This window comes from Callospermophilus lateralis, chromosome 3, assembly GCF_048772815.1.
Source record: "Callospermophilus lateralis isolate mCalLat2 chromosome 3, mCalLat2.hap1, whole genome shotgun sequence".
Classification (NCBI taxonomy): domain Eukaryota; kingdom Metazoa; phylum Chordata; class Mammalia; order Rodentia; family Sciuridae; genus Callospermophilus; species Callospermophilus lateralis.
The window spans coordinates 117300881-117320475 of record NC_135307.1 but is presented as its reverse complement, the minus strand read 5'-3'; the positions used below and the strand labels follow the sequence as shown (position 1 = coordinate 117320475).

Sequence of the window (19595 nt, the reverse complement as noted above, 5' to 3'; positions counted from 1 at the left end):
CACATGCAGAAGAGGGAATTCACCTTTAATAAGGTGGGGCTCACCAAAAGCTAAGGTGTGGGCAATAGCTGGGCACCAAGAGGAAGAGGATCCTAGCAAAGTCCTCTTCCCCACCCGCAGAAGCCATCTGCTTCCCAGAGAGAAGTGGCTTTGAAGTGGGTCAGGCATGCATGCTGGGGGAGAGGGGCTGCCTCCTCAGAGTTCCCAGCACCCTAGGGATGTGTGGCACAGCACCCAAAGGAATGTTTCCTGTGGACAAACACTCCCGAAGCCTCTTGTCCAGCTCCTGCCTGCTGCAGAGAGAAGATGGTTGCTTGACTTTTTCCTTTCTAGGATTTTGTTTTTGTTTTTTGGACCAGTGATGGAGCCACATCCCCAACCCCTTTATTATTATTATTATTATTTTATTTTGAGACAGGGTCTTGCTAAATTTATTAGGGCCTTGCTAAGTTGCTGAGGCTGGCTTTGAACCTGTGGTCCCCCTGCTTCAGCCTCCCGAGTTGTGGGGATTACAGGTGTACACCATTGCACCCAGCCTCTTCTGGGCTTTTGAAACCAAAACTCACAGTTGCCTTCCTCCACTCACTGCACCACAGCCTTTCTTGCTCTGGGATCTTCTATGGCTCCCTTAGCATGTCACATGAAGTGCATATTTCCCCTTGGCATTTAAGGACCATCTGGGTGGTTTATTGCTACCATTGCCCTTCTGTACACCAGGAAGCCTGTGATTGTTTCCACTTTGTGCTTTTTAAAGCTCAGCACACTTTATTCCTTCCCCGGGATCATCCAAGCCCACACTAATTCTTGTTTTGAGATTCCCCTGCAAGGACTGTCAGTCCCTTGTCCAGGGCCCTCAGCATATCTGCATCTCTAAATGAGAAAAAAAAATGATAATTCAGTACTTTTGGTGAAAAGAGTCGGACCAGTGCTCATCCATTCAGCAAACACCCATCAAGCAGAAATAGTGACATCCCCCGCCTTTTCAATTATCAATTTCACAAACTGGTCCTATTCTTTTCACCAACAATACTGAATTATCATTTTTTTCTCCAAAATATTATGCTTTTTTCATTTCCCCATGCCTTTCCCCATGCTGTTCTCTATGCATCCATGCCTTTACCCATCCTGTCATGCTGGGAAACTCCTAATCACTTTGATGACCCTTATCAAATGTCCTTTTCAGACCAGATCCCTGATCTTCACAAACTCTATCAAGTGCTTTCTCCTGTACTTCCTGAAGTCCCTGAGCTTCCTGCCATTCATAGCACTGATCATCTAGGGTGTGACTACTGGTTGCTTATCAGTTTCTCACTCTGGCATGAGCTCTGTGACACCAGGACCAGATGGGGCTGGGGGTTGAGCAGGTGGTCTGTGCCTGATGAAAGTATGGGTTTGAGCCTGTGCTCTGCCCCTTGCCATCTGGAGGACTGGGCAGCTCCCCTCTGGGCCTCAGGGTCCCTCTTGCAAATTGAATAGGTGTAACTCAGAACCAGGTGATGTTGAGTAGGGTGGGAAGTGCTGCTTGTGGAAGACCCACCTAAGATTCACATAGCAGAAAAAGCCAAAAGTCTGGATGAGGAGGAAGAACAGGAAGATGCCTGGCCGTAGACATGTGGAGGCTCCTGGGGGCCAGCCAGATAGGCGGGGGGACTTGACTGCTGCTTTCTGAAAGGGGAAAGTCTGAGATCTTGATCAGCTTCTAACACAGAAGGAGGGGGGGTACCTGGAATCTGTGCCATACTTGAGCCCTGTTTATCTCCCCAGGTTTGGGGCATGCTGGCTCTCATCTGGGGAACCTGGAGGAGGGGCAGCATGCATTTCCTCCCCCCCCCCAGCTCTGATGGCTCCATCTGTGAGAAAAGCTGGGAAGCCCTAGATCCTGAGATCATCAGGAGGCCAAGGGCTTAAGAGATGAGAGAGACAGAAGTGGAAAACAAAGACAGGATGAGGGTGAGGGCGAGGGAAAGAGCAAGAAGGTACAAGGGCACAGAAAAGAGCCCCTCTACCATAAAACTCTGAATGATCTTGGGCACAGCCCACCCCATTTCCCTTCTGGTGGTTGAGTTGGAAGAAGGGTGACAGAGCCCGGACCTCAGGGCTGGGGCCCCCATGCTACCCACTACTTCTCCTTTACCACTGGGTCCCGAAGACTCTTATGCAGGAGGCTCAGGATCTGGTCCAGCTCTAAGAAATGGTGTTCGGTGCCCACAGGCAGGTAGAAGACCTGGGCTTCTGAGGCCATGCGAGCAGCTGCATTGCTGGTGTGTGTGTGGAGTGAAAACCAAGGGAATGACTCATTACCCCTTCGGGTTGTACCCAAATTAACTAATCATTTCCCACAATTCCCAGGGTAGTGAATAGGTGGGGAACAGACACCATTCATAGGGGGTTTTCTTGGGGACTGGTCTTTTTACTCCAAACCTTTTTCTTAGATCTTGAGCCAGCTCTAGCTCAGACAAGTTCTCTCTAAATCTGTCTTTCTCAACCTCAGGCTCCTTGGGCTCTTTCTTTCACCTACAGACCCCAGAGAATTTAGCTTCTTCCCTCTTCCCCTATACCACCCCAGGTGTCTGGATGTGGGGTGAGAGCACCCATGGCATCCAGGTGATCTCCCCACTCTTAGGAGTCTATGGGTAGCTCCACAGGCCTGAGTGCTCCAGAGTAGGATGCTAGCAGGCTGGAGAAGGGCAAAAATGAATTCAGGGATTGTCTCCAGCTGGTCTGATCTTGGTTGTGCTCCTTCCAAGAATGTTCATCAAAACATTCGTTCCTTCCATAAACTATCACTGGAGGAAAGCTCAGAGTTACTAACCCTCGCTGGGGTGGGAATGTCTCAAGGCGTCCTTCATGATAGGCTTCTCCTAGAGATAGTTGCTTTTAAACTAGGACTTTCAAAACTTGAAACTTCATTCAGTTAAATTGAAGTCAACTCAGCTAACATAACTTCAGCCCCAGGCCCTCTCATTGCCAAACTCTGTGCTGGTTGTTCAGGAAATAATGAAAGGAAGGAAGGGCCCAGAGAGGAGCTGCAGGCCGACATCAAAGTTGGTAGAGAGGCTTCTCTTCCCTATTCCAGCTCCTCCCTTACTCCACCTTACCTCATCTCTTGCAGGGCCTGGAGCAAAGTCTGCTGTCCATAGAGCAGGGTGCTGATCTTGGCAGAATCCTGCGGAGGGCCAGCCTCTTATCTATGGTCCAGGACCCTGCTGTCCTCCCCTCAAAGCCCACCTTCCCCAGAGACACTGGAGCCCCCCTCCTTCAAGAGGCCTTACCAGTTTACCAGGGCCCTTCTCATTTGGGGTAGGTAGAGTTTACCTGACTCCTGTTCACCTGGGCTTCTGAAGTCTTCTCTCCTGATCTCAAGCCCCTTCTCCCTAAAGGGGCTTGTTCCCACCAACAGGGTCAACCCTAGACCTTATCAAGCTCCTCCAATTTCTTTTTTTTTTTTTTAACACAATGCCTTTATTTTGTTATGCGGTGCTGAGGATCGAACCCGGGTCCCGCCTGCCTGTGCCAGGCAAGCCCTCTATCACTGAGCCATAATCCCAGCCCAAGCTCTTCCCATTTCTAAAAATGGTTCTTCCTCCCTGAAGTTCAGCCCAGTTCTCTCTCCCTTCCCTTCTCCCAGGGCATGACCCGAGCTGGAGGCCAGTGCTAGTTAACAGCCAGGGCTTGGTTCCCTGTCCTGCAGAGTGACCTAGAGAGGTGGCTGCCCTTTTGGGGGATGAATGGAATCTCTCAGGAACCGAAGGTAGGATCAGAGAGGACTGGCCCTAGGGTGTAAACCCCCTCCCCTCTGTCCCACTCCAGCAGCCCAGCCTAATCTGCTCTGGTCTGAGGACAAAAGATTAAAATCTTGACCCTTCAGAACCCAGCAAAGCCTGAAAGTGCTGCTGGTCTCCTCTGCACATAAGCACCTAAGCGTTGGCTGGGTTTAGCTCTCGACCCCCAAGGCTGGGCAGTGCCCTGGGACATGACTCCCTGGGGGTGGAACTTGGAGGGACACTGAAGATGAAAGGAGGATTCTGATGCAACTGAGCATTAAGCAAGCCACAGGCAAGTCACTTGTGAAGCTACATGCAAATTAGCACCTAGTCTATTTCTGTCTACAGACCCGGATGGATCCAAATTCCTGGCATCTCCTCTCCCCAGCCCCAACTGTGTGGCTCTGGAGCTTTTGCTTGTTGTGCATGCTGGCCTGCCCCATCCTGTGACCTGCAATCTTTAACCTCTGCCTTCTTTGCACTCCAGACTTTTGGGGAGACTAGTTCCTGACTATAGCTCTTTTCCTCTTTTAGGACCACAGGTGGAGACTTGGATGCCCAAGGGGCCACTCACCCAGGCTCCCTCAGGCCTGGCCTGGCCTAGGAACCCCAGCTGCTTCTTCCATTGCATCTCTGCCTGGGCCAACTGCTCAGAGAGCGCCTGAAGGTCCTGCAGGATCTTGTTGTGTCTGCTCAATGTCTCCTCCAGGTCAAAGAGCCTTTCCCCTGGGGATGGGGCAGAGCTGGGTGAGTGGCCATTGGGGTAGGGCAAAAGACCCTACCTTCAGGGACTTGAGGAACATCAAATGGTATGGCTGCTCCCTTGGAGAATTTCTGGGTGGAGAGGATAGGACAGAACACCTGGGTCCACGTTTGGCTTAGATATGGCTTCCTTAGACCTCCATTTCCCCACTGGTTGAAGGACTCCTGATTCTAAGGACATAGGATCATGATACTCAAATGGCCACTTCCCCTCCTGCCCACTCCCTGGAACTCTACCCTCTTCCTGGGCTTTTGAGTTTGGCTGTGGAATTATAACCACCCTGCTGCCCAGGGCCAGCTTGGCCTGCAGCCCTTCCAGCTGCCTTGCCAGACGAAGCTGCTCCATCTCCAGGAAAGGCTGAGGGGGAACCTAGAGGAAGAAGACAGAGATCAAGCCTCAACCTATGGGAGAGCCAAAAGTAGAAAGAGCCTTCCCACAGGATCCCACATGAGCCCAGCTTCCCTTCCTGACCAACTATTCACCCCACCCTGGGGGTGGGGCTTCGCTCAGCCACACCAGCTCTTTCCAGCACTCTGAGCTCTGCCTCTACGTCCAGCCCCACACCCCACACTCTTCCCTCCCTGCTGCAGCCTCAGGCCTGTGTATGTAGGGTTCCTTTAAGCTCCCTCCTCCAGGCAGCCTTCCCTGACCCTCAGGCAGTTCAGACCCCTCCCCTGTGCTCGCCACGGCCCTGGTGCCTTTTTTTTTTTTAACTAAATTTTTTTCCATAGCTTTATTTTATTTATTTTTTATTTTTCTATGTGCTGAGGATGGAACCCAGTGCCTCACATGCGCTAGGTGAGCACTCTACCACTGAGCCTCAACCCCAGTGCCCCCTGTGCCAGCACAGATCACTCTGAGCTCTCTCATATCATAGCCTGACTCCACCCACCAGCCTGGGAGGCCTGTAGACAGAGCCTGACCCCCAGCACTGCCAAGCACAAGGCTTGGGGCCTGAGCAGAATTAAGAGAACAGGTGAGGATAAGGGCTGAAATGGTGAGTCCAAGGACACGATGAGACCGGCAAAAGCATCTGGGGAGGGGGGGGTCCCTGGGCTGCCTCTCGGAGGCAGGCCAGGGCTGGTATCACCTCTGGACCCGGCTCCTTCAGGCTGAAAGTCAGGAACGACAGGACATCATGGTCATCTGGAAGGGGGATAGATGAAGGGGACATAAGATCCCTCCATCCAGCAGCCTGCTCATCCAGACCTCACTCCGCCCCCAGGCTCCATTATATCCCAGGAAGGCAAGAGGTCGGGGTGACTTTGGGCATTTGTCTTTCTCACTTCATAAAAACGGTGTGAGAGCCAGGGAAGCAGATGTGTGGGCTGTGAGGGTGAACCACATACGCAGCTAGGCCCCCTGTGCGTGGGAATACTGGACAATCACAAAGATTCCAGGGCTGGAGCCATGGCAGCAGGCCAAGGGACACCCTCCCATCCCAGAGCACAGTTGCTTTTGGCAACAGCATCCTGCAGGGGCTGCTTCCCCACCATGGCTTGGATCATATCACTCTCCTCCTCAGAAACCTTCCAGGGCTCCCCAGTGCCCAGTCTAAAGACCAACGTCCTACTGGGTGCGGTGATGCACACCTACAATCCCAGCCTCTTGGGAGGCTGAGGCAGGAGGGTCCTGAGCTCAAAGCCAGTCGTACCAAAATAAAATAATAAAATAAAGACCAAAGTCCTGCCATTCAAGGACTGCCATGCTCTAATCCCAGCCTGCTTTCCAACTGCAGACCCCTCATGGGCTCCCCCCTGCATCACCTCCCTCTGCTCTATTTCCCTAAATGTCCCCTGTAGCCACTATCCTCCTTTCACCTGCCACATTGCATGGGGGAGGGGCAATACTGGAATAAAACTTCTCACGTTTTATCACATTTGAGAGTTTCAGTAACCCTGCAAGGCAGATGTGACCTTCTCCAGATGGTAATAGAGACCCAGAGAGGGCTCGTGACTTGCTCAGGTCACGTGGTGAGGAAGTGGTTGACCCCACACACAGAGCTCTTTAGAATGGATGCTAAGGATGAGTCATTTCACAGGGTCCCTAGGCGAGTCGGGCTCAGTGGCAGAGCACTTCCCTAGCACAGCAAGGCCCTGGGCTCCACCCCAGCACTACCCACAAAAAACGAACACTGCGCCTCGGTGCTTACCTGCCCAGAGAGGTCCTCACCTGCCAGGGTGCTGGTGGCTGCTGAGACCCCAAAGAAACCTCCAGGAGCCAAAAGCACGGACCCCACATCGACACAGACCTCATCTGGGTCACTGGGAGTGAGACCAGTGCTCAAAGACACCTGAAGGGCATAGAGGGCATGAGCTTCTTCTTGTCGCCTTACCCAGCAGCGGGGGATCATCCCCACCTCTGACTCTCTGGCTCCCCTGTCCTGAAGAAGGACAGACAGCCAAGTGCTTGGGATCTAAATGACATGAAGGTGACCTGCACTCTGGTTTCATGTGAACACTATACGCTTGTTCTCTGGGTGACTGCTAGGATTCTGTAGACTAGTGGAGGATCCCACATGGGATGTGCCAGGAATGCCACTTGAGTGGAGGGACCCTTTGTCTCTGATACCCTTTGTGGTATCACAGACACGAGTCTGTTGGGGCCATGGGCACCCCCCACAGCAACTGTGTAGCTTGGAGCTCTGTAATCTGCCAGCAAAGAACCCCTAGAAGCCGGAGGGTGACTCACACGCAGCCTCTGCCTCCAGTAGGTGATCCGTGTTCTGATGGGATATGGCCGGTTCCGGAAATCTCGGTGACAGGAGCCCAGTACCTGGTGACTTGCTCCATCCCTGTGAGAGCTGGAATCTAGCCAGGCCACATAAGACCCTAGGCCCAGCCAATGAGGGCACTCCAGTAGTCACTCTGCTGAGGCTTGTGGTGACACCCCCTTCCCAGTGGGTGGCCTGGTATGAGACTTGAGTCTCCCTTGCTATACTCTGCCTCCTTAGCATAAGAAAGAGGGATAGGAAAGCAGGCTTCACCTGGCAGAATATTGGGACTTGGAGTTTACAGAGGAGGCGGGAAGGGGGGGGGGGCCTCCCTGTGGCCTTTCCCAGAAGGCCAGAGGCTTGGACCAAGTATGGGTTTCTGTCACCTGCACCCCACCACCTCATCTCACTGTCCCTTTCTCCCTTAAACTCCAAGTCTCCCCATGACTCTGGGGATGCTTCTTTTTCCTCTCTTCTACCAAGGCTTGGACGGAGCGGGACTGATAGCTTGGCACATGTCCTAATGGCCAAGGACAATATGACCAGCTCATTTCCCAACAGGGGTGACACAGCAGGCTCTGGAGAGTTAGGAGAAGAGTAATGAGCCCTGAGTTCCTCTGGGCACATGGGTGCACAGACACTGTGGGCAGCTCACACCAGAGCATGTCATTGTCACCTACATGGGAGAGGGAAGCAACACAGAGCCAGAGAGAAGCAGGTCCAGAGCAGCTCCCTGAGTCTGCACTCCTAGCTATGTGACCTTGGGCAAGTTACCTCACCTCCCAATGCCTGGGGCATTCCCGTCTTTAAAATGAAGAGGATAATTGCCATTACCTCATAACAACAGCTATGAAGGTAACTAAGAATGAATGTCAAGTGCTTGGGCACTGTGCCTGTACAGTAAACTCAGCTCCACAAATGTTAGCAATTATTCTAATTGTTATGAGTGGAGGGATGTTTGCTAAGAGACACCGACAAGACAAACCGGCCCAGCCACTGAGGAGCAGCTGGGCCACGGAGGCCAGCAAGCCACGTCATCCTGGAGAAAGGGAAGACTCAACTGGTGCAGGGAAGGGCGTGGACCCTCCATGGGCAAGTCAGGACTCCAGTCTCAGCTCTGCACACAGCTGTGTGACCTCAGTAAGTCATTTCACCTCTCTGGGCCTGTGTCCTCACTTAACAATCCCCACTTAACAAGGGGATTGGGGACTAGGGATTTCACTTGGGACTGTTGGGTTGAATTACTTGAGAACTCCGTGGGGCAGTTCCCAGGAAGAGCAAGTATTCTGGTTCTGGGGCTGCTGCAGGCACAGCTGACACCCAGTGAGAGGTGTCCCAGGAGGCTGCTGTGGGCTCAGAGTGAGAGAGCCAGCATGGTGCCAGCTCTAGCAGCGGGGAGGGGTTGGGGGGCCTCCCTGGGGCAGGGGCTGAGCCCTCACAGCCCAGGGTAGGGGCAGGTCAGTCCCCACAGACCCTTACCCAAGCTGCTCAGAAGGGACGTACCCATCGCTGGCCACCACACGGATTGCAGGGCTGTCCTGCATGGGAGTGACAATCAGCCTGAGCCCTGGGCACAGGAAGGAGGGCAAGGGAATGGGCAGGCAGGAGAGCGCTACTCACCTGGGTATCCTCGGCAGAGGAGTCAAAGAAGATCCCGATGCCGTCCCATGAGGCCAGCCCCCCAAAGACAGAGCCAACTTGGCCCCTGTTCTGGGTATACCATACAGCCTGCAGGTCCCCAGACCCTCAGCTCAGGGTCTCTGAAGGACACTGGAACCCAGGGCTCATCCCCCTCCTCCCTGACTCACCCACTCTGTTAGGCCTGGGTGGTGGCTACTCACCATGCCCTGGGCTCCCTGGTGCCCGGGCCCAGTCACCCTCATCTGCATCTCCACCTCCCAAGCAGGGAAGAGGACAGAAGTCTCGCTCCACACCGCGCCCTTCTGGTTCCTCATGGATGGCACTAGGCGTACTTCCTCCAGGCCTAGGATGGTGTCTGTGGAGCAGGAAAGCTCAAGGGCCACTACTCTCTCAATCCCCAACTTCCTGTCTTATTGGCTGGAGCCAGGCCCTGGGAGGAGAAGGAGGTCCCTGCTATTAAGTCAGGAGCCCATTGGGGCTGGGGTCGTGGCTCAGTGGTAGAGCACTTGCCTCTATCCTAGCACCACATAGAAACAAATAAAGGCATTGAATCCATACATAACTAAGAAATATATATTAAAAAAAAAAATCAGGGGCCCTTTGGACCCATGCAGGAGCCAATTGAAGAAGGGAGATCTACAACCCAGCACAGTGTCCCGGGTGGGAAAGTTGCCTGTGTTCTCACTTCAGCCTCACTGAAGCCTGTGTTATCTGTTTTGATGAGACTCCATTTACCAATGAGAAAATGGAGGCTCAGAAAAGTCAAGGAACTAAGTGGATTGGAATTCATTTCAATCTGACTTCAAAGTACAACATTTTACTGCCATGAGAGAGATTCATGTTGTCAGATTAGGAGATTAAGGACTTGTGAGGGCAAGGGGACAGCTTGAAACCACAGAGCACAGGAGAGCAACTTGTGAGAGAGTAGCCCCAGGAGGCTCAGGATTGCAAGTTGTGGAAGCTCAGAGGACATTCGAATGGGGCTGAATGGGGCTTCATTGTGCATGTTGCAGGGAGACCTGGTTCCTTCCAAGATGAGGAAGGCTTGAAAGCAGGAGGGGTGGGCAGAGGTGGCTGCTGGCCCTCAGGACGGTGAGGGGAGAAGGATGGAGCTAGTGTGAGAACCATCCCTGGTGTTGGTGGGGACCTATATAGTAGGAGAGCAGAAAAAGGAGAGACACTGAGAGACTTGGTAAGAACCAGGGGAAGGGAAGTCAGAGTCCCCACTCCAGCTGGCTCCCCAGCCCTCCAGCCTGCCAGCCTGGAACCTGGCCCAGGGCCCAGACCCTGCCAGGACTTTCCAAAGGCTGCTAATCCAGCCTGTTTGCTCTGCAACAGCCAGGGATGGGGGCAGGGAGGCTCAGACACAGCAAGGCTGCAAGTCCCAGGGCCCTGGAAGCTGCTGCCACCTTGAAGTGACTTGCAGGAGACCAGGGTTGTCTGCTAACTGCTACACTTATATGCTCAGCCTTCTGTGGAGTGTCTGTGGACCTTGCCATAGACCATGGGCTCCTTGAGCCTGACTGGGCTGGACACAGAGGAGCATGGGAGTGGGGGTTCCATAAAAGGTGAATGAATGAATGAAGAAGCCACAAGCATATCACTGGTTGGATTTCATAAAATGTGCCTCTGCTACCCTACACAGTCTGTGACACTTGGCAAGGCCCAGAACAATGAGCATTGTACCTGCCCTGCCATCCTGACCCTGAGGCAGAGCCTGGCTTGGTGCTGAGAGAAAGAGCCCACTCATTTGTTTACCTCCCATTCCTCTGTGAGGAGATTAGAACAAAGACCCTACTAGCAGGTTTTATCATCTTTAAGGGCCTCAGTCAGCAAGTGGGCCATTTTCTAGAACTTACATCTCATAGATAGTAATACACAGGTCATCTGCTTGCTGTCTTTGCTTTGCCTGCCAGGAAGCTCTGAACTAAATCTATGGTTAAACAAATATCAAGGCATATGTTTTGGAAGAAAGCCACATTCCTGGACTTATTTTCTGCCCCATTCTCATTGCAAGTGTCTTTCTTATTTATTCCTAAATTAAGCTCCTTTGTATTTTATAATTCTTAGTCAGCACAAACTTTTTTGAGAACAAAATCAGGTAGAAGATAGACTCTTTGTAACAGTTTGGAGGGCCTTATATACAGACCTGTGGAGTAAGATGCTTTCAGGTTTGATTCTATCCCCAACACACATACAAGGAAGGGCTGGTGCCTGCTGTGGCAAAACAGCTGGACACGAAGATGCCTCCCTCCAGGTAGCCTCCCAGTTCTTGTGGACAGCCATGACCCACCAAGATGAAGCCTAGACTGTAAGCTTGTACTGGTCCGAGGTAATTTGTTTCTGTGTGTCTGGGACTTAGAGTGTGTATATGGTGTGTAAGAGGGAGAGGGAGAGAAGAGGGAGAGGGAGAGAAGAGGGAGAGGGAGAGAAGAGGGAGAGAGAAGGGAGAGGAGAGGAAGAGGGAGAGGGAGAGGAAGAGAGAAGAGAGAGTTCATGTGTGTTTACCGTCCGTCTGAGAGGCAAAGGAAGATGAGGGGTCTAAGGAGAGACAAAGAAGAGAGTGGTCCTAGGGTAGGGAAGGCAGAGAGGAGAAACTGAGGCTGCTGGGTAGGGATGGAATTATAGTGGATAGAGCAGGAAACGAGCCTGGGAGTGGTCCTAAGCCCCCCCCCCCCACGCTGTCTACGCCAGCCAGGCCCCACCCTGGACAGAGGCATTGGCAGACCCACTCCCCATCTAGTCCCAGCTCCAGCACTCTGAGGGACCCTGGGTGTGGCTGCTCCCCACCTCTTCCCCTCACCTCCGTGATGGCTCCAGAAGGGTATTCCAGCCCCAGGCAATGCCAGCCTTGGGCCTTTGAAGCTCAGCTTGTACTCAAACCTGTGCCAAGGAGGACGGTCCCCCTCAGCGCTGTGGGGGGCCAGGAGCAGGAATAGAAGGCAGAGCAAATGATCTGGACCATGGGCCCTCAGCATCATGAAGGGAGCCAGTGTCCGGGTGCCAGGGTGGATGATAGCTAGGAGGCCAGGGAGGCCCTCCTGGACCAAGGCCAGGTAGGGTGGAGCTGGGGACTAGCCAGGACCTGGGTTTTGGCGCTGTCTTCTTCCTCCCTCCCCAACAGAGACATCCTGTTCCTTCTAGGCTGATCTCAGGCCCCAGCCCTCCCTCACCTCCAGCCTGTGGAAAGGGCAGCTGACCCCTGCCAACCTGAGCCCTGTCCCTGCTCCTCAGCTTGGGACGTATTTTTGCCTTCCTTTAGCCCCAGCAGCTGGTGGAAGGGGTTGCTCAGGGATGCACAAAGACAAGCCCCACCTTTCAGCAGCCCTGGCCTCTCCTCCCTGTTGGAGAGACCATCCTCTGTACCCTATCTCTATAATCGCACATGGATGTCCTGACTCTGACCATCCATCCACCTCCCTGCACTCTTTAGCCCAAAAGCTTACCCTGCCCTGCACCCTGGTGCCTCGAAAAAGAAAGGGACTCTTAAGAGACTAAGCAAATAAATGCAGTGTGTACATACACCTTGTTTGAAGCCTAATCTTAATCCACCAACTGGAAAAAAAAATAAGACAATTGGGTAAACTGGACAATGGACATTTGATTATGTTATGCAATTATCATTAAATTTTGGAATAATATGGTATTTTGTTGTTGTTGTTGTTGTTGTTGTTACTGGGGATTGAACCAAGGGGTGCTTAAATCCTGAGCCATATCTCCAACCCTTTTTATTTTGAGACAGGGCCTCACTAAGTTGCTGGCTTTGAACTTGGGATCCTCCTACCCTAGCCTCCTGAGTTGCTGAGATTATAGGCATGCACCACTTCGTGGGCTGTGCTTATATTTTTAAAATATCTTTTGTCTCAGCCAGGCTCTGTGGTGCATACCTATCATCTCAGCTTCTCGGGAGGCTGAGGCAAAAAGAGGGCTAGAGAGTCAGCCTGGGCAACTTAGATCCTGTTTCAATATTAAAAAAAAAAAAAAATGAAAAGGGCTGGAGCTTAGCTCAGTGGTAGAGCGCTTGCTTAGCATTCATGAGACCCTTCAGTCCCTAAAAAAAAAAAAAAAAAAAAAAAAAAAAAAAAATGTATTTTATCCTTTGGAGAAACATTCTAAAGATTTATGAATAGATTCATATAATGTCTGGGATTGATATTGCAGAGTCTGAGAAGAGCAAGTGAAGTGTAGACAAGAAAGAATTGACCTTGAGTTGATAACTGTTGAAGCTAAATGATAGAATTTTGGGGTTTATTATACTGTTCTGTCTACTTTCTATTTCTTTTTGTGGTGCTGGTGATGGAACCTAGGCAGGCCCTCACAAATGCTAAGCGCACATTTACCACTGAACTACACCCCAAGCCTACTTTTTTTGACTATTTCTGTGATTGATTAAAAAAATTTTTTTAGAAGGTAAGGAAATCCTATAGTTTGAGTATTTTAATATTTCTTTAGTTATTGATGAACCTTTATTTTATTCATTTACTTATATGTGATGCTGAGAATCAAATCCAGTGCCTCACACATGTGAGGCAAGCACTCTACCACTGAGCCACAACCCCAGTCCTTGAGTAATTTTTAAAAATTTTTCTTTTAGTTGTTAATGGACCTTTATTTTATTTATTTATATGTGGTATTGAGAATCGACCAGTGCCTCACACATGCCCCTCAAGTATTTTTGTTCAAATAAAGGTTGATTTTCCAGAGTGATTCATTAGCCAAGAATTCTGGATAGCTAAAGTTTCTTTCTTTCTTTGTTTCTTCTTTTCCTTTTGTGGTACTGGGGATTAAACCCAGGACCTTGGACATACTAAGCAGTGCTTTACCTCTACCACCGAGCCATCTCCCCAGCCCATTTTACTTTGAGGCAGGGTCTAATTGTCCTAGGCTGGCTTTGAACTTGTGATTCTCCCACTTAGACTCCTGAGTAGCTAAGAACCATAATTTTTTTCCTTCATGCTGGAGCCCAGGGCCACATGCATGCTAGACATGAACTCTACCTCTGAATTGCACCTGCAGCCCTGCATAGCTAAAGTTTTGCTATGCTTCGTAAGTTCTCTATAGGACTCAGTTCCTGAAGCTCTAGGAATTGAACTGAAGTCATGGTTGTAAATGGACAATTTTAGGATGTGCTAAAGGAAGTCCTTTCTCAACACTAAGCCCGAAACACTTTTGCTTGCTCTCCCCCTGGATTTTACAGCAAAGCTTTGGAAACGAGGATCCCAACTTGTTCTTTCTTCTTGGTCCTTACTCTGTCCTTTCAGCTCCTGCCCTGTGCTCCATGAGAATTGCTCTAGCAAGGCCTGAGTAATGGGCCCTGTTCTCTGGACCTAATGAGCTGTTCTCAACCCAGCCTCTGCAACATGCAGCCTCCCCATGTCTCCCACCCCAATGCCCCTATGTTGTTGAGGCCTCCCTTCCCTGTGCTGAGGCCCCTGCCTTTCTCAACCGCTTCTCCCCTACCTAGGCTGCTCCCTTAGCTGCTTTGTCTCAGCTCCCTAAGTTGGGGCTCCTCAGGGCTCCTTTCCCTCCTCACTTTCTATATGCTCCCTGGCCCAGCCTATCTAGGCCCATAGCTTCCAGCACTTTGCTGTGGTTTTTTTTTTTTTTTTTTTTTTAGTTGTTAATGGACCTTTACTTATTTATTTATATGTGGTGCTGAGAATTAAACCCAGTGCCTCACACATGCTAGGCAAGTGCTCTACCACTGAGCTACAACCTCAGACCCCTTTGTTGTGTTCTTGATCCCCAAATCCCTACTACCAGTATGGCCTCTCCCTGGAGCAACAGGCCCTGAAAGAATGTCTCTCTGCAGGGGACATCTCTGCTTGATTGTCACTAAGACTGTCCCAACATCATGTCCAAACTAAATTCCTCTTCACTAGCCCCTACTCAGCTTCCTTTAGTCTCACCACTCATCTTATCATGCAAGAGGGTAAAAGGAATTGCCCCAGGGGGCTGGAGTTGTGGCTCAGTGGTAGAGTACCCGCCTGGCATGCACGGGGCACTGGGTTTGATCTTCAGCACCACATAAATATAAAATAAAGATATTGTTTCCACTAAAACTTAAAAAATAAACATTTTAAAAATTATTTTTTTTAAAAAAGGAATTGCTCTTAAGTTCGCTCTTGTCATTTTTACACTGTGTCACCATGTCCCTCAATCTCTCTGAGCCTCTAATGTGAAAACAATAACAATATATACCAGAGCTGGGTGTGCTGGTGCACACCTATAATCCCAGCAGCTCAAGAGACTGAGGCAAGCGGGTCACAAGTTTAAAGCCAGCCCCAGCAACTTAGCAAGGTCCTAAGCAACTTAGTGAGAACTTTTCTCAAAATAAAGATTTTTTTAAAAAAAGTACTGGGGATGTGGCTGTGTTTAAGTGTACCTGTGATCAATCTCTGGTACCAAAAAATAAAGAAAAATAGTAATATACTTCCAAGAGTTTCTAGAGAGTTCCAGGAGGTAATACAAATCAAAGACCCATCAGACTGAGTACTCAGTAAAATGCCACCTGAGCCTGTAACCCCAGAAACTCAGAAGGCTGAAGCAGGAAAATCCCAAATTCAAGGTCAATATTGGTAATTTAGCAAGACCCTGCCTCAAAATAAAAAACAAAAAGGGCCAGGTTTGTGGGCCACAACTGTAATCCCAGCCACTCAGGGAGCTGAGGCAGAAGGATCACAAGTTTGAGACCGGCTCCAGAAATTTAGTGAGGCCCTAAGCAAATTAGTGAGACCCTGTCTCAGAATAAAAATAAATAAATAAATAAGGCTAGAAATGTGAAAAAGCACCCTAGGTTAAATTCCAAGCACTCCAACCTCCCCCCGCAAACCAAGCCAAAAAAAAAAAAGCTGAATTTATCTTCCTCTCCACACTGTTTCTGCAGCCTGGGCCACCATTAATCACCCTCCAACTTGGCTGCAGCCTCCCTACCAGCTCATCTCCACCCACTACCTAGACCTCCTCCAGGCCAGTGTGATCTTCCTGAAATGCAGATCTGACCACATCATTCCTCTGTTCTAAAGCCTTCAGTGGCTCCTGGTCATCTTGGCATGCAGTTGAACTTCTCTTTGGACACAACACAATGCCTTTATTTTTATGTGGTGCTGAGGATCAAACCCAGGTCCTGACCGTGCTAGATGAGCGCTCTACCGCTGAGCCACAATCCCAGCCCTGAACTTCTCTTTGGATCTGCTAAGCCAATTGGGGTCTGGGCCCTGCTTCCTCTTCAGCTTCATTTGCTCCCAAACCACACCCTTTGGCACCTGAGCCCAGTCATACTAAAGCACCTCACCAGCTTTGCCCCAAACTGCCCTTCTTTTGCTGGGAATGCCCTTGTTGTCCCTGCTGCCCTCCCAGTGTTCAAGAAGCTGCCTGGCACCTCCCTTTGCTTCTGCCTCACTAGCTGGTGCTGGTATCAGGGAGCAGGTGTCACCCCACTGGATTTCTGGGCACCAAGTTGAAAGTCTGGAGAAGAGGTTTTCCCCGTTTGACAAGCTCCTAAAGACGTCTTCTCATCTACACTGAGCCAGCAGCCAGCACAGAGCAGAAAGGAAGGATGAGAGAGAAGAGGCCAAGCTACAAAACGAGACTGAGACACTGTTTGAGAGAGGAGTAATGAATGAATGGGGACATGCTACCAGGTGAGAAAAGAATTGGAACATCCAGCTGCCTGGGCCTACCTTCACTCAGGATCCTATCAGCTGGGCCCTGTCCCTTCATATGGGCACCATTACAGGGTTCTGGACCCTAGTTGACTTGGACTAGCTAGTGAGAGTTATGAAAATCTCCACCCACCCCTGCATTAGTGAAGTCAGGTTGGTAGGCTCAAACTGGCCATGGAGAGTACTTATCCCATAGGTATCATAAACACTATAAAGAGCTCCCCACCCCACTCCCTGGCCCTAGATTTGGTTGTTAAACATTCACCAGTACACCACTGCATGAACTCTCTCCCACTCTGCAATATCTGAGGGACTGTCCCTTTCCCCTCCCAGGCCCTCCCTCCCTGTGCTCTGGGTCCAGCCTCCCATTCCTTGCTGTAAGGAGGGTTCCACTGCCATTTCCTCCCCTTTGTATCTTCTGCTTCCCTTACAGGATTTAGACATGACCCAAAAGTCAATGTCCTTCCGGTTGGCAGTCAAATTTGCTGAAGCCTTTGCCTTCATAAAAACCACTCCACATATTCCTCTAACTCTCAAGCTCTCCTTCCTCTCCATTATGGTTAAATTCCTCAGAAAGCTTTTGACCTGATTGCTTGTTCCTTCTAGCCACTGCCATCTGGAACAGGTCCCTACCAAAGACAGATATTGCTAAGGCCAACAATGACTTCCTTGTGGTTACTCAGCAGGCAACTCGGCCTCCATTTCCATGTCTCTTGGGAAGCAGGGACCCTGGTGGCCCCACTCTGATCTCTCCCTTGGCCTGTGATGCAGCCCTTTCTTGTTTCCTCCTCAGCACCTATGTAGCCAATTTCTTCATTTTGCTCTTTCAATGATAAGGGTCCCTCAAGGATTGATCTTGGACCTTCTGTGTTCTTCACAGTGACCTCATACTTGCCCATGGCTTCAGGTTCAATTCTGAAAGGAAGGATGAGAGAGAAGAAAGGGGCCAAGCTAGAAAACAAATCTGAGTATGTGTGTTTGAGAGAGGAGTAATGAATGAATGAGGACATGTTACTAGGTGGGAAAAAGAGCTGGAACATCCAGCTGCCTGGGCCTGCCTTCACTCAGCACCCCATCAGTTGGGCCACACTCTGGTCTCTAAAATAACTCAATATTTCTTCCTCTAGTGTCTGGGTTCTAACAACTTACTCAACACCTTAACAGTTTCTTTTCTTTTTCTTCTTTTTTTTTTTTTTGGTACTGGGGATTGAACCATTGAGTTACATCCTCAGCCCTTTTTATATTTTGAGACAAGTCTTGTTAAGTTCCTGGGGCTGGCCTGGAATTTGCCATCTTCCTGTCTCAGCCTCCTGAGTCACTGGGATTACAGATATGGGTCATCACATCTGGCCTCATGGCAGTTTCAACAACACTTAAAATTCAACATACCCTTAACATAACTCCTGATGCTCCCTCCTAAACACGAGTCTCCTGGTTCCCTTGCTTAACAGGTGCCCTGCACATACCCTGCCTGCATCCAGTCATTGGGGCATTAATGGCACCTCCCTCTTCTTCATCCTTATACTGAATCCATTACCAAGTCTGGTCAATTTTACCCCTTACATCTCTCTAGAGTCCACCTACCTCCCACCATTCTTTGTATTGAGACAGGGTCTCACCAAGTTACCCCAGCTGGCCTCAAACTTATGGTCCTCTTGTCTCAACATTCCAAATTGCTGACAATACAGGACACCACACCCAGCCAAGCGTGGTCATTTTAAAACTACAGTCTGACATGTCACTCTCCTATCCTGCTCATAGCCTGTCATTGGCTATCCAAGGCTGTTGACTCGGTAAAAGCCACATCCTGGCTAAAGATTCCCTTCTCCAACTCCATCTTCCAGCCCCAGGCTATCTGTACAGAATCATCACCTGTTTTCTTGGATATTCCAAACAAGCTACCCCCTTGAGTCTCAACTTCTCTCCCTGGTGTGCTGCTCACCACCACCTGTGTTCTTGCTCATCCTTCTTATCTTAAATGTTTCTTCCAGGAAGTACTCCTTGATCTCAAGATTCCCATGTTAGGTGTTTCTTTCACAGCCCTGATGTTTGTTACTACGTGTGATTATTTGTCTTTCTAAACATGAACTCCACAGGGTTTGCTTTTGCTCACTGATGAATGCCAGGCCTAGCACACAGCCAATATGCAAATATTTGCTGTTGAATGAATGAATGAATAATGGTCCGCTTTCAAAAAAATTAGTCTGGCAGTGTTTGCAGAAGATGGAGGTGATGAGGCTACTGCACCGGCAAGGAGAGAGTGCAGTGGAAGGAAGTGCAGCAGGGCTGAGAAGCAAGTACCAGGCACACTTCAGGTCAGAACACCCTGCTTTTCAGTCTTGCTGCGGTGAGAGGAGGGTCAGGAGTGCTGGGACAACTGGAACCCCCCATCTGCCTCTGGGATTAAATCAAGCCTTCCCATCTTCCCAGGCTCTGTTGGACAACCTGAGTGCAGGGAGAGAAGCCCATAGCTGGTCTTCATTCCCTATCTGTGTGCCCTGCATGGAGTGGGGAAGGAAGATCCCTGAACACAGGGCTGGATCTCCATCCCCTGCAAAGTCCAGTAAGGCACAGGGGTTGGTGCAGGTGAGGGTGGGGTCAGGGCAAAGCTATTACATGGCAGGTGAAACGTGAGAACCACCAAAGGCTGGAGCCTCCCCTTCCCCAACATGGTCCAGGGTTAGCATCTTCAGGTATGATCTATGCATCTGCCACGGGGACCCCCTCCCCATCTGGTCAGGCCTAGCCCCTCCCCCACCCTCAGTTCCACACCCCTTGTGTTGAAGGCTTAAACAAAGCAGGAGAGGCAGCCCAGGACCTTCAGGCAACACCCTGTAGACAGCTACCCCACCCCCAACGCCAGGGCCAGGTGGCAGCTGGGTGGGGAGGGGCGGACAGTGAGCGCTTCCCCATGGGCAGACACAGGACAGTCGCTCGTGCAGCTGACACAAAGCGGAGGCTACATCTCCCGGCCATGCTTCCCCCCAGCCCCACTCACAGAGACAGAGGGATGGACAAAATGGCATGGGGGGGACAACCCGGCAGGACAG

At 50.5% G+C, this 19595-nt stretch overlaps 1 protein-coding gene across 1 annotated transcript; it reads right to left on the bottom strand.

The window, feature by feature from the left end:
* Positions 1–160: 160 nt before the first annotated feature.
* On the bottom strand, positions 161–11862 carry Lman1l (lectin, mannose binding 1 like). Its single transcript, XM_076849414.1, has 13 exons — positions 11685–11862; positions 9082–9236; positions 8861–8968; positions 8720–8778; positions 7219–7321; positions 6700–6820; positions 5618–5673; positions 4764–4896; positions 4339–4490; positions 3099–3166; positions 2135–2258; positions 1538–1665; positions 161–293 (listed from the first exon to the last, which is right to left on the bottom strand). The coding sequence occupies exons 1-13, from the start codon at positions 11860–11862 to the stop codon at positions 161–163; spliced, it is 1518 nt and encodes a 505-aa protein (XP_076705529.1).
* Positions 11863–19595: the final 7733 nt, after the last annotated feature.